The sequence below is a fragment of the Lepidothrix coronata genome, unplaced genomic scaffold, assembly GCF_001604755.1.
Source record: "Lepidothrix coronata isolate B3197 unplaced genomic scaffold, Lepidothrix_coronata-1.0 Scaffold7, whole genome shotgun sequence".
Classification (NCBI taxonomy): Eukaryota; Metazoa; Chordata; class Aves; order Passeriformes; family Pipridae; genus Lepidothrix; species Lepidothrix coronata.
The window spans coordinates 2,987,197-3,001,534 of NW_016690187.1; the positions used below are offsets into that span (position 1 = coordinate 2,987,197).

Below are 14,338 nucleotides of genomic sequence, written 5' to 3' on the forward strand. Positions count from 1 at the left end.
TTTAACTGCTTCAGGGTTTAAGCTGAAGTGAAGCTTAGTTAATTTCAGCAAAGCACTCACTGTATATGGTTACTAGCCGTACATTAGGGTGAAGATTTGAAAGAGTACTGCTTAGTGCTGTTGGATGCAATTTCTAGCTTGCACTATTTTTAGGTGGGGAGTTTTGCAACTCCCCACAAGCAAACAAACGTGGTTGGTTGCTGTTGAGGCTCACTGATGGCACACAGAAACATATGCACATGCTCTCTGCCTACAGAATTAAGGAAGGGCTGTGTCTTGTGCAGCCCTTGTTTAGACAGATTTAAGTGAAACTAGTGTAAAAAGAGTCTGCTGGGGAAGTTGGGAAGTCTTGGGAAGACCAGAATCTTAAAGTGGGATTTGTAACATCCGCAAGTTTCTGGTACCCCGTCCTTCCTGTTGGTTTTTGTGCAGAAGCTGTGTATCCTGCCGTGTGCCAGTGGAGGCCACAGTCACTACAGTTGCTGAGCAGTCAGTAGCCTCAGCAGTTTCATTTCCTCTAGACCACCCTTTCTAAGCGAGGTGAATTTTTGGCAGGCCATACAAGGAAAAGATTGGGTCACTGAGACAGTTCTAGAGAAAGCCAGAGGGACAAAACCAGGGTGCAAGGAAGCTGAGGGAAATTAGAGAGACTGTAATTTAACGAAAGGACAGGAATATTTCCATGAAGGGTAAGAAAGGAAGAAATCAAAAGTAAAACTTACAGAGACACAATGGTACCGGAAGGGGTGGTCCTTTAAACTGCTGTATGAAGGGCGAGGCCACAATCAAGTATTTGTCGCACAGTGCAGATCACGGCAACTGAACTCTTGATTCAGGTAAGACACGGAAGAACTAATCCAGGGAAAGAGTTGCTGAGACTTGAGACGACATGGAGATAGACATATTTTGGACCTGAAGATGAAATTATACTTGTGGTGGCCCTTTGGGTAAAGGCACAACTCGTGCCAGTGAAACAAGTCGGACGGGTTTTCTGATCTGTTACTACCCTTAGCCTTTTGGAAGGAATTTGTATGCCTCATTCTATCAAAAGGTATGTTATCATTTTCAGTTTGTAAAGGTAGATAGGTTGAAATCAATGAATGACTGTCTTCATTGCAAAATTTTAACAAATTCTGGCTCTCCTAACTGTCCATCTTCATAATGCTGACTTCACAATTTTCTGGGAACCTGGTAGCCCTACTTACCACTGTTCACCTATTTCCTGCTGCATGGAAGAGACTGGTAACTAGCATGTTGGGAACCTTTCCACTTCAGAAGGTGAAAATGTCAGAAGTTAATTCTTGCTTAAATTCTCCTGTAAATGCGGAAGTATATTACATAAATCATTTCAAAAGAATGTTTAGTTGTTGAGTCCCCTGTATTTACTGAGTACTGCTACTGAATTTGGTGCTAAGAGTTGACTCTTTTTTATTTGGGAAATAATTTTCCTGTTGAAAATAGGCTAGGGTGAATTGGAGAGGGATTTCAGAGAAAGGAGGTAACTCATGGCAGATCTGGTGACACAGCAGGACAGTGGGTCTGAGACTTTTAAAATTAAAAGATATAATTGAGTCACCCGTCCCTCATTGTCTCTTAATCAGGGTTTTTATAAGAGAGCGAAAGTACTGAGCTGTGCTGTATGCTAGAAAGCACCAGGTATGCTGCTTAGTGTGTCCCCCTTAAAACAAAAGCAAAACCTGATTACCGTTGTGGCTTACTTATAATTTTTTTCTCACAAGTTCTGCAATAATCAATTTTCTGAAACTGGAATTGTGATAGGTGGAGTAGGGATCTGCTGCTTTATGACCAGTTTATTTAACATACTTCTTGTAAGTCATGTGACAATATAGATATCGTACAACAGTACTTTTCCTGGAACTTTAGAGACTATGCCCGTCTCACTTTTTTCAGAGTTGTTCCAGCACTCCTCCAGCCTGTCCTCCCATGTAAGTGATGTAAAATTACTATTATTATTCAGTTTGCATGTTGTATCAGTCGTGTCTTCAATTTAGTAAAGTGGGAGAAAAAGAAAGTGGCAGTTAAACACTGTTTTAGTTGTCCTCCCTGTAATTACAGACAAGCTTAAATGTAGTATATAGGTGGCACATGTGTTCTAACTGCAATAATTGGATGGGTTTGAAACTTACAGCCTTTGAGAAATAAAAATAGAAATTCCCTTTACAAGAAAGATTTTCTTTTGTAAGCATATACCTTGTATCTTAAACAAAAAGCATGATTTATGTGAGAAAGAAGATAATTGCCTAACTAGCTACCAAGAAAGTACACTTCTCTTTCCTGTGTGAATACAGAAATATAAAGTCAGATCTGCAGTCATCAAACTGTGAGTAGCATGATTTAGTGGTTTTGTGGTGATATGGGCTGAATGGTGTGGATTCTAGTCTGTTAAGAAGTTCAGTTTGACTGGATTTAAAGAAAACGGTATTTGGGGGCAGAGAGTGAATCGTATGTGCTGTTACAACACATTTTGCTATTTTATCATTTTTTTGGAAGACAAAGGTTTAAGATTCAGTTGTACATTCATTCTTGCTAACCAACAGAATGCTGACCAAGAGCATGCCACAAAAAGCTGTTTTGCTGTAGAGTGGTCCTTGGAGGAGAGCAGAATACAATTGTCTTCTAATTATTATTACCAGTTAGTCAGCTGGGCTACCTTGGAGTTACCAGCCCTGGTATGGAAACATTTGTGGTAGCAATAGGATTAAATGGATTGCATAGTATTCCAGTAGTGTAGGAGTAGAAAATTTTCATTTGCCCTTGTCAGCTTTTCTGTCTCCCAGTGACAGTGTCTCTCAATGGGACAAGAGACCTCTTCTGAAGGCATTTCTATTGAGTTTCTCTTCAGAGATTCCCAGGTGTCTCATATCTAAGGCAGAGAGAATAAAGTGGTACATGGTTCTCTTACTAGAGGGAAGTGGAGGCAGGTCCTTTAAGTATCAGCTGTAGAGAACCAGGTTTCTCTCAGCCTTTCTGAGTATTGCTGCAGGAAAGGTGTGATTGGAGGAGAGGGTCTGTGGAGGTGGCACAGTGCTGTTCTGGGCCAACTCCCTGCTCCGCCCTGAGACTCGTGCCCAGTCACCCACCCCAGCTCACTTCCTGGGGAAGGGCTGGCTGCACACACAGGCACAAAATGCTCAAAAAGTCCAATTTAGATAAGAGGCATGCACCAGGTTAACTATAACAGGGTGTGGATTGAGCCCCCCCTCTCTCTTTTTTCCTCTCTTTCCTCTGGCTCTCTTTCCCCAGCTCCACACCATCCACGTGGCAGCACCAATGCAGGATCTAAGGACTGGTGATATTCTTTGTTTTCTATTCTATCACATTCTACCCCATACTCAATTTTGAAGTTTGTTGTGGGAAGGGGGAGGTGTTTGTTCCTTGTGAGCCAGTACCTTTGTGGTTTGTGAGCCAGCACCTTTGAGTGGTGGTTGCCGCAGCTAAGACGATGGTACAATAAAACAGTGAGTTCCTGACACGTCTCTGGTATCTTTGTTCAGCCTGACAAGAATTTATAACAAACATCACGCCCCTACCACTGGGTTGTGACATCAGCAGAGGCAGGTTCTTTAAGTGTCAGGGTGAGATAGTTGCAAGGCTTGCAGTTGGTATTTTCTAACTTTCTCTTGTGCTAAAAGTTGAATCCATAAGCCAAGTTTAATATTTCTAAAGCTGATAGAGGAAGTGGAGGGGAAGGGAGGTGGTATTTCATGCCCAGTGAAACAGAGGTAATTTTATAAGAATTCTTCTGGCATTTTTAAAAGGGTTGACATGATCTGTGTTTAATACTACAAATTGATTGAGAGCTGGGAACTGAGTTTTATTTGATGTAGATAAACCAAAACAGGAAGAGATGTTTTGGGTATGCTGACCATCATCAGAAGAGGTAAAAAGAAAGGAGAAGCCAGATAGCTTAGAGCAGTTATACTCCTGTGGACTCTTTAGCTTTGTTACCATGTAAAACCTTTGTTATGGTGTAAAACTTGGCAGTCTCATTTATTACATAGTCTGTATTTCAGATTGGCAAGTGGCTGTTGCTCCCAAATGTGATCAAATATCAAAAAACCCCAAAGCCCAAACAAAAACAGTAGCAGCCTGCCAGGATTGTACATCCTGTACATTGGTACTTCCTACTGCCTAGACACACCATAGGAAGCAAGAACGATCCATGACTTTCTCTGTTACTGTCACTTAGTACAGAGGTTTTAATACTCCTTGTTAAGTCCAGAGAACCAAAAGAGCAAAGCATCAAAGCTATAATAGCAAAGGCAGCCTCTCTCTACTGAAGTACTTCTGATTGCATTATTTTGGGCTATTCTACATGGTGTGATACCTTTTATATAAATCAGTGTTATTGCACTACTGTCACTGACAAATGAAATCAACTGCTGTTTGTATTTAGATCCAAATCCTGATGTGAAATGAGTACAGACTTCCGTAAACTCCTTTTTGAAGTTTCTGAGGCTTTGGTCACAGATGAACTGGTGGCACTGAAGTTCCTCAGCCTGGATCACATTCCCATGAGGAAGCTGGAAGCCATCCAGGAGCCCAAGGCCTTCTTCGAAGTGCTGCAGGAGAAAGACATGATTGAGTCAGGGAACCTGGCCTTTCTCAGGGAGCTGCTCTACTGGATCGGTCGGATGGACCTCCTGTCTACCCACCTGGATTCCAGCCGGGAGCAGATGGAGAGAGAGCTGCAGGTCCAAGGCAGGGCAAAGGTGTCAGCTTACAGGTAAGCAGAGAAACAGTAACACAAAATGTTGCACACAAAATGTACAACAGTTCAGTTGTGTAGTGTCTTGTTTTCTGTCTGCACTGTTGTCTTATGAATATCCCAGCATAATTGTATTTATTACAGCATGAATTCCTGCCATAGTGAGTTCTACATTTTGCGATTCAAATGTGAAATTGTGGTGTTTACTTCTTATAACTTTCTTGAACAGTCTCTCTATTCTTTATTGTCAGGCAACTGCTATATGGAATTGCAGAGGACTTGACTCCAGAAGATGTCAAAAATGTGAAGTTCCTGCTCCAAAAAAAATTACCTAAGAACAAGCTCCAGGATAATGCTGTATGAAAAGTGATCTTGAGAAGTTTTGCAAGGCTAGTTCAGAGTGTGCTAGGTCTTGTAGGAAGGGAGGAAAGAGCAAGCAGTTTGCTCTCATGAAAATCTGTTGTTGAAAGAATTGTGATGTGCTGTGAAAGAATGGACCCTTATTTTCTTCATGGTATCTTTTCTTTGCCCTTTTTTGCTGTCCTGGTCTTATTTTCTCTCTACCACCTGTCTCCCTAATCATTTCTTCTTGCAAAATCCATCAAGCTCTTCCTTTAATCTTTGCTTGATATTTATAAGACATTTATAAGGCATTTACTGTATCTAAGAAGAGTGATGTTTGCTAAAGGAAAAACAATGTTTTGGAGACAGGAAATCGAGCTCTAATGTGAGTTCGACCACAAATTTTTGTATGTCATTGAGTAAATTTTCTTCTTTATTGTAATTTGGAGTAATGGCATTTTGTTAACTTCTCCTCAAAGGTATTAAGAGTTTTAATGAGCTAGTTTAACACTTGTAAATAATGAACAGTGTTATAAAAATGCTTGGTATTATTAAGGAGCTTTCTTAAAAAACCCATTTGTGTATTGTGGCACCTAGAGGAATATTAGCAGATTTACTTCCAACTTTGTGGACTGTTGAGCTTTAATAAACAAAATTAGCCCTGAACACCTTTTCTGTAACAGAAAATGTAAAATGGCATAGCTAAAGGACTTAACAGCCCTTCATCAGAACACAAAGGCCCAACAGGATGCCATGTTGTTACCCACATCGGTGCTTTGTGCTGCTGAAACAAAGCAGGATAACCCAACCATAGGCAATTTCTGTTCATCCTGTCCTAACCTTAGTGATGCATTTCAGTTGCATCATGATCCTTCTTTTAATGAGGTTTGGAGGAAAAAGTAGTTGTTCTTTAGCTGGTCAGTCTCTGTGAGTGAGGATGTTGTCTTGTGCTCTGTCCAGAGGTGCCTGCAGTTACTGAGTTTGGGTTATGTGTTCTTGTTCTACCAGTCAATTTTGCAGGTTTTTCTGGAAATGGAAAGAAATAGAATAATTAAAGAAGATGACCTGACAACGCTGAAAGATATATTAAAGCCATTTAGAGCTGACATAAAGAAAAAAATTGATATCTATGAAGAAAAAAAGAAAGGTAAATTTATTTAATCTGCTGTTTAATGATAGAGCTGGGGTCTTTTGTGGTTTTTTTGGCTCCATCGTTGACAGCTTAGAAGTCTAAATATTAGAGGGAGACCTTACAGTATCCTGGGACAGGCAGAGCACCTCTAGAAACCACTGGTTTCTGAAGTTTTCTGCTACTTCATTTTCCCATCATACCTTCTTGTATCTGTCCTTGAAACATGTTCTGTGCCTTGTAAATGGTCTTCTTCTCCCTCCTCTTTGCCTTAAATGCAATTTATCTGTTCAGGAAAAAGTGCAGTGCTGGTTTTGGACCAGCATAGCTTTTCAGTCACTGAAAGAGACTGGCAGTGACAGTTGACTTAGGGAAACTTGTGCTGGGAGATTGTCAGCACTACCTTCTGTTAGCCAGGATGTTTGTTCTTAGTCAAAGTCCCTGAAGACCCGGTACTTGGCTAAAGTGTAGCTTTCTGTAACCAGATGGGAAATTTCAAGGACTTCAGTATATCTGGACTGTTGCAGCTGAGGTGGTGCCTTCTGACACCACAGCCAGGCCTTTGCAAAACAGGATGTCTCACTCAGTAGCAACTGAGACCTATTTTCCTCATAACTTCCTTTTGAATGACTCAGGACATGAGTCTTCTTAGACACATTTATACAGCCCGTACAGTTCCCTGCAGAGCTGCAGAGTAGTTTCCCCTGCATGTCTTTGTGCTGCTGACCTCTACTGTTGTCTCTAAAAGAGCCGAAGAAAATTGCCAAGGGCGGATAGAGTAATTAAGTCCTGTGCCAGGGAATGGCTTTTTAGTAGTGTTGTTACTATTTTGTCCCCCTTGATAAGTAGAAAAAGAGCATGTCGTGTGGATCTTGTTGCCTTGACAATTAAATTTCATTTAAACATATCTGTGTAACTTGCTAAAGGGGCCCTGTGATTTAGTTTCTTGGGTGGAGTCATGGATTTGATGATTTCTTAAAATTTTTTCAGAAAGTTGTATTCAAATAAGTGTTTTGTTGCTTTGAGGAGATCTTCCATTATGCTGGCATTTTGCATCACCCAAACAGTAAATCCTAAAACATTCTGTTTATCTTTTCCTTCTAAGAAAATTATTCTAAAGAAGAACTCCACTATCCCATGTCTGTTTCTCTGCATCCAGGGGAACAAGGAGCAGAGGGGAAGACAACACACCTGGTGAGAAACACTTGAAGATTACTTTTAAAGTATTTATCCAAACTTCTGGGAGAGGGAGCATAAATTCTTAAGACTAAGCAGGTAGAACAGCTGAGAAGGAGGGGTTCTGGCTTTATATGTAGGCCTTGGAACAACTCCTGTTTTCCAAACAAGACCAAGACCTCTTCCTTTCTGGGGACAGGACTGTCAGCAACATTTTAAGTAATAAATGAAGCTGTTGTGTGAAGAAAACCAGTCTTAATGATAATGGAGACTGCCACGGCCCGAGAGTAAAAGGAATAGGGACGCGACACTGCACAGAGGGTTCTGACTTGGTAGAAGGTCAGGGGTGCAATGGCTGATTTATTGGGGGAAACAAGGACTTATATAAGGTTTGGGCAAGGGGAGGTTCCACAACTGGGGTGGAGTATGGGATTGACAACTCAGGGCAGAATGGGACTGGAGAATAGGAAGAAGATGGGTGGAACTTTGGAGTATCCAGGGGAAAGGACCAGTGGGAGCTCACTCTGCACTGCGGCATCCATCAGCCAATCAGTGAGAGATGAGTGGGAAAACCAGGGGAGAACAAGGGAGTAAACAACTTTTGGCAGGAAAAACGTGAGGGCAAGTCCAGGCAAGCCCTGAACAGTACAAACCAAGGGGAATTAACATGGGAGTACATTAAACTTGGTATAAAACTGGGGGATAACAGGAAAGTCCGTGGAATAATAGTCTTTTCAGGCCCCATACAAGTCCCTCCAGGCCTTGAATCGTTCCCAGTCAATTTTCAGTGATCCTCCTCAGGAGATGGTGACATTAAAATCCTGGTTGGGACATTCCTGGACAGATGGGAAGAGAACAGCAGAACTTGCTACCTCACTAGAATCCCACAAGGACCACTAGAGGGTAGGGTGCAGGAATTTTTCCTCTGCACATGCAAACTCGTGTTTCTGAATACTCACTTGCTTCCATATCAAAATTGCATGCTCACCACAGAGAGAATGGAGGAGGGATTCAGGGAGACAATGCAAATTCCTCTCCTCTGTAGCTAGATTGTATTCTTAGGCTTTTCCTTTCTTGTTTCTCAGCCCTTGCAATTTTTGTCCTTGGGTAATGAAGTACCAATAATCTGTGTATAGTGTATTTCTCTTTTGAATGCTTGGCATTGCTTTCTTACCTGATTTTTTTGTTTCCATAGCCTATGGAAACATATGAGATGAAAAATAACCCCCATGGTTACTGTGTGATTCTTAACAACCACATTTTTAACAATCCGCACTGCAACAGAAAAGGAACAGTGAAAGATGGAGGTAAGTACTTTTTAATCCAATTACTGATTTGCTTTTTTCTCTAATAATTCTCCAAGACAACTATCTAATCTTTCCTGTGAGGAAGAATCATGTCCACTGTACTCCTTTGGCCTTCAGAGTAACTGCAGGGGCAGTCACTGTAGAAATTGGAAATATGCCACTTCCAACAGTTTAGCCGATGGCTTAAAGAAGGATCTGCTTTTTTTTGTAGGTAAAAAGCATTTGGTTATATCTACGAAGTAGTCAAGGAGGGATTACTGTTCCACCTTTTCACTTTTTGATTGTTTTTAATTCTTAGCTATCATAGAAAAATATTTTTAAGTCCTTAAATTATTTTCAAAGCTCAAATAAATGCTCTGTAATTTTCCTAAAAGCCTGTCTTTCTGCAAATCACTTTTAAGATAAGAGTTTATCTTAAAAAAGTAAAATCTGTTTCATGAAAGGACACATCAAGGATATTTTAACTCCATCCAACCCGTGTACAGGCTTCTTCCTTCCCAGCTTCTTTCTCGCAGTTCACACAACAATGAAGTCACCATTTGCTGAGAAGTCTTCAGAGCATTTGTGAGCAGGTTACTCTGCCTTCCTTCTTGCTGCGTTGATAATTTTCACAGAATGAGAGACCTATTTAGTTTGAGGGTGGCAGATTTTGTCATTCTAAAGAGGTGGTACTTCTTTAATTTGCCGTGTTGTTCTTAGGCATCTGAGGTTGTTATGCAACACACAGTTAAAGCTTGCTTTAACACAGTGAACTTCACTAACTCGTACCTATACATCATTATAATCTGAAACCTGGTTTTGTTTTAGATAGCATGGTACTTAACCCAGCTGTGTTTAAAAAGATAAAATGAGGCAAATTAGGCATGGGTTTTTCTAATAGGATTTGGCAGGCTAAGAGTCAGTCCAGGTGAGTTTATGGGTGGTATCTGAACACTTCTAATATCTGATCTGCCACACAGACACTGATGTTTCTGCGTCTTTCTTGTCACTATGTTTAACAAGTTCCTTCTGACTTTTTTTCCCAGAGGCTGTGAAGAGGGTCTTTAAGTGGCTTCAGTTTGAGACAATTGAGCACATGGATCTGGAAGCAAAAGAAATATATGAGAAAGTTAAAGAATACAGCAAAAGAGATCATAGAAACATGGACTGTTTTGTTTGCTTCATTTTTTCCCATGGTGAAAAACACAAAATAAAAGGCATTGATGATGAGTTAGTAAATATTAGAGATTTAGTCTCCTGCTTCAGTGGATCTAATTGTCCCTCTCTTGCTGGCAAACCCAAGGTGTTTTTCATCCAGGCTTGCCAAGGCTCTGTTGGTCATCCAGCTGTTCCAGTAGAATCAGACTTTTCTGGACATCTTGGGACAGATGCTACTCCTCTGACTTCCATTCCTGATCTGTCTGATATTCTGGTTGGCATGTCTACAGTGGAAGATTATTTGTCCTTCCGGAGTAGTGAGACTGGCAGTGTTTACATTCAATGCCTCTGTGACAAGATGGAGTTGCTTTGCCCACAGTAAGTACTGTTTTTAATTCTTGTACATTTGGGGTATTGCAGACATACATACTGAAGCATGCTGTGCTGAAACATCAGTGGTTTGCATTTTTGCTATATAACATTTTTCACCTGCAGGACAGCGGAGAATAGTAATTATTTTGGAATTGGGCATTGTTATTCTTCTACGGATGAGCCAAAGTATAAATTACTTCCCTGTGACAAAACCAGGGTTGTAATGCTGAAGCGTTACACAAAAACAAGTGTGTGTATGTGTATATTTTTTAACATTTTTTGGCTGATAAATGATTTTTCTTCCAGTGACACTTGATAAAAGTGAATTTGTTGAGTGATTGCACAGACAAAATAATCAGTGTTCTTTAGTCATAATTTTGATTGTTGCCTTCCTCCCATCCTCTCATAAATTTGATTTAGAACATAGAATTTCCCTTCAGACATAGCTCTCTCATGATGTCCAGAAGAAGACATGCAGAATGTATAGGTTTGGCCCTGTTTCATCTTGGTGTTCTCTTCTGACTATAACTAAAGCAGGAGACTGTGTTTGCTGGTAAAGCAATGCTACACGGAGGTTGCTTTTATTCCCTCAAACATACTGAATCCTGCTGTTATACAATGGAGTGTGCAATTTCAGTGACAGGTAGGGTGGGGCAGGATTCCAGTCATCCCAAAGATACCACTTTATTGGAGCAAACACAGATCACCTTATTGGCTGAACTGCAAGTACCACGTATTTCAATGTGACTTTTCTTCATTTTTGTTCAAGACGCATCGATCTCCTAGCCATCCTGACAACAGTGAACAAGGAAGTGGGAGGAAAAGAATTTAAAGTATGGAATCAGAGGCCAGGAGGAAAATTAGAGAAGCAGATGCCACAAATAATAACAACACTACGGAAGCAACTGATCTTCGAAATTCCACAAGGACAGTCAAGTAAAAAGTAGAAAAATAAGAATGCAATCAGTTTAGGCTTCCACAGGGAAGAGACTTTACATGAGAAATTATCTAGATCTGTGCAGTTACCCCCAGTCCTTGAAGGACCCATAGGACCTAAATTTTAAAATTTCTATATTTAATCAGTCTTCTGACACCTGGATCTGTGGCAGTTGGGTAAGGCTGTGGAAGAGTACAGATCTGGCTTTCTGTCCTGCAGAGGCAGTGGAATATATTCGGTCTGGGTTTCAGGTGAGGAAGCATGTGTAGGGTTGTAACTGCCTTACCCAGAGGTCTATCTTTGGAAGCTATAATTTTTCATGGAAAATAACATCCTGATCCAGAAGGACCAAAGAATCCATGATTATGATAATACAATGGTTCTCTTCCTCCAGATATTTAGTTTGTTTTATGTTATTAATTTACTTTGCTAAGCAGCATTTTGGTGTAAGCTTTTTAACAGTAAGGGTTCTAATTGGATTTTTTCTCAGTGCTCCCAGGGGCCAGTGTGTCATGAATGGCTGTGGAACACTGGAAGGAGTTCTTTGTACTCTTGTTTCTGTTATAATAAATTGTCTTGTTTTTTACATCACCTTGGGCTGTGGTGTGTTCCTTTGTTGGACGGACTGTCTAAGGGACAGTCAACATGACAAACACTTTTACCTCAGCAGAAGTAATTTTGCTCTTGTTGGAGTGTTTCATAGGAGCAACCCCAAGGGGTAGCAGATTGATATTTCTTCAACAGCAGGTGGAGAGATGGTAGGAAAGAATAAGTTCAGGACTATCATGATAATGGCAGCTAATGCCAGTGAGGCCATTCTTATCTTGCATCTTCAGCAATGTGTAGGTATTATCTGGGAGCTGTATGGGATTCTAACAGCTAAATCCTTTTTGAGTTTATAAAAAGATAAAGGATGAATTTGAGACACGTGGTAACTTCTGCTTTTTTCAGTTTGGATTTTTTGGAAATCCACATCTAGCCATAAAGGAGGGCTCTTTATTCAATCCTTCTGGAAGCGAATATTTTTTTCTGATTCCACGCAATGTGTTGGTAGTTGCTTTCTGCTCCCCTTATGCTTTTTCACCTTCTGAGTAAAAGAGAGACTGCCTGTTCTTAGAATTACAGCTCTGTTCACATTGGTTTCATAAATAATAAATAGACATTACAAGCACTATGTAAATGATACTGCAGCAAAAGTTACGAGAAGCTGTTACCAGTTATGGTGCGGTTCTGTGGCTGATACTTGGTTAACCATTTAGGAAATGTGGCAACAATTTATTTACATTTTTTATAATGTTTTCATCAGTGCGACCCTGATATGAAGTTAGATTAGATTAGTGGATGTTGCTTTATGATAAGGAAATATAGCTTAAATTAAATAACTATTCCCTCTGGGAGAAACTTGCTGAACGGTGGTAGCTGTTCCAGAAGTGAAGTTGTGAATCAATAGCATTTTTATTTCTCATATTTCTCTCTGTCAGAGTTCAATACACTCAGACCAAGTTCTTTCAGCTCTTTTATATGAGCAGGAGTTGGATATTAAATTTACTTTTTTGGTATATTTGCTACACAGGATTTTCATTTAGTAGGGTGAGAGAGATACATAGGTATGCTCACCATCATGACATTGGACATCCCCAGTCATGGTGGAACCTGTGGGTTGAAGCCAGCTCAAGCCCATTGCTCTTTTCCAAGTTTAAGTATTTTTATCAGTTTTCCAGGTCTTATACTTTTATGTTGGGTTGGGTAGAGCCACATATTCACACCCTCCGTGCTCATTTTGCTAGCTCAGGAAGACATTATTCCTCATTAATTGTCTCAGGGTACCTGGTGATTCCCAGGTGTAAATGTCTTCTCTAAAAGTAAGGTTACCCTCCCATCTCCCTGATGTTGAGGTAAATGGAACTTACTTTATGATCTGTCTTCCCTGAGATCATATGTTTTTTGCCCTTTGCCTTTTTGCCCTCTGAGCTGTCTCCACTGTGTGTGTGGGGGGGGGTGTGTGTGCTGATCAGTCACACCCTGTCATTAAATTGGCTTGGTGTTTTATTATACCTGTTAAAATCAGGCCACTTTTATAGTTACCATTATCTCTTGCTGATGAAAAAGAAAGAAAACCTGTCAAAGTGCCCTAAAGGACTGCAGAAAACAGCCATACTGTGAACTTATATGTGGCTCATGCAGCTACTGGGGAAGGAGAAAACACATTTTGAGTTTTATGGTTCTGAGCAAAGTATGCTCACACACACCTGCAGCAAGGTGGCTCTTGCACTGAGTGGTAAGAAGAAAGTTGGTTCTGCAATTTCCTAACTCTGGTTTTCCTCTGTAGCACAACTTACAGAATGGTGAGAGACTATTTCCTTTCCCCTCTAAAGGCCCTCAGCTTTCTTTTTTACTTTGCCTGTCCTTTCTTTTCTTTCCTCCCAACTCATGTCTGGGAGGCCAAATGTTGTCACCAAATAATCCTGGCACCTAATTTTGTGTTTTGTTTTTAGGCAGCAGAAGCACTACCACAGAAAGTGGAGCCAGAAGGCTGGTAGGAAAGAGAAGTTGGTGATTTGAAATCCTGCAGGCTAAGCTGAAAGCAGGCAAGATCAGAGGGATCCTACTGAAAAAGGAAAACAGTTAGAAGAGTTGGGGAGGACTGTTAGCTTCCGAGGTGGAAATAATGTTATCCAATGGCATGAATCCTTACCCTGTCATTTGCCTTTTGCTACCTATTCCTTCAGTTTAACAGCAGTTTCCCAGAGAGCTGTTTATGCCCACCTTCTGTGGGAAGTTTGTCATTCTTTCCACCTGAATGGTTTTAGAGTGACTTGTTAATGTGCTGCTCTTGGGATGGGCTGGTGGGACGTGTGAGGAGCCTGCCCATGTTCAGCTGGCTGCCAGCTTCTCCCACTGCACGGGCTGCTGCGAGCATCCCCACCACATATAGAAGGGTTCACTCTTAGTCCTCCAAGTGGTGCGAGTTCAGGTACTGATGAGTTCTGATTCGTTGAACCGTTGGCTGTGTCTGTGATAAGATCTCCTGCAGGAAATTCTGAAGACCAGGGAGAAGTTAAAACAAAATACATGCTGTTAAGGAGATTATGCTGTGCAGCAGGGACTCGAGAGCAACATTTTTCTCTGGAGGTGTTGGGTGTTCAGCCCTTGCTCATGAGCCTTTTTTTTCTGACTCCTAACTAACATGGGCACATTCTCTCAGAAAT

At 40.8% G+C, this 14,338-nt stretch overlaps 1 protein-coding gene across 4 annotated transcripts; it reads left to right on the forward strand.

Moving 5' to 3' along the window:
* Window positions 1-307: 307 nt before the first annotated feature.
* LOC108508949 (caspase-8-like) lies at window positions 308-11,714 on the forward strand. 4 transcript variants are annotated; one of them, XM_017838143.1, is made up of 8 exons: window positions 308-1,051; window positions 4,418-4,747; window positions 4,981-5,086; window positions 6,080-6,218; window positions 7,306-7,394; window positions 8,572-8,683; window positions 9,709-10,198; window positions 10,962-11,714. In XM_017838143.1, the coding sequence occupies exons 2-8, from the start codon at window positions 4,437-4,439 to the stop codon at window positions 11,137-11,139; spliced, it is 1,425 nt and encodes a 474-aa protein (XP_017693632.1). In that variant the 5' UTR covers window positions 308-1,051; window positions 4,418-4,436; the 3' UTR covers window positions 11,140-11,714. The 4 variants fall into 4 exon arrangements, with proteins under 4 accessions (XP_017693632.1, XP_017693639.1, XP_017693623.1 ...); XM_017838150.1 differs by having other exon boundaries at window positions 308-836; XM_017838134.1 differs by lacking the exon at window positions 308-1,051 and adding an exon at window positions 1,295-1,946.
* Window positions 11,715-14,338: the final 2,624 nt, after the last annotated feature.

Coding starts and splice junctions, on each gene's coding strand:
- LOC108508949 (XM_017838143.1), top strand. CDS start 4,437: ATGAGTACAGACTTCCGTAAACTCCTTTTTGAAGTTTCTGAGGCTTTG. Junction 4,748..4,980: donor GCAAAGGTGTCAGCTTACAG/GTAAGCAGAGAA, acceptor CTTTATTGTCAG/GCAACTGCTATATGGAATTG. Junction 6,219..7,305: donor CTATGAAGAAAAAAAGAAAG/GTAAATTTATTT, acceptor TTTCCTTCTAAG/AAAATTATTCTAAAGAAGAA.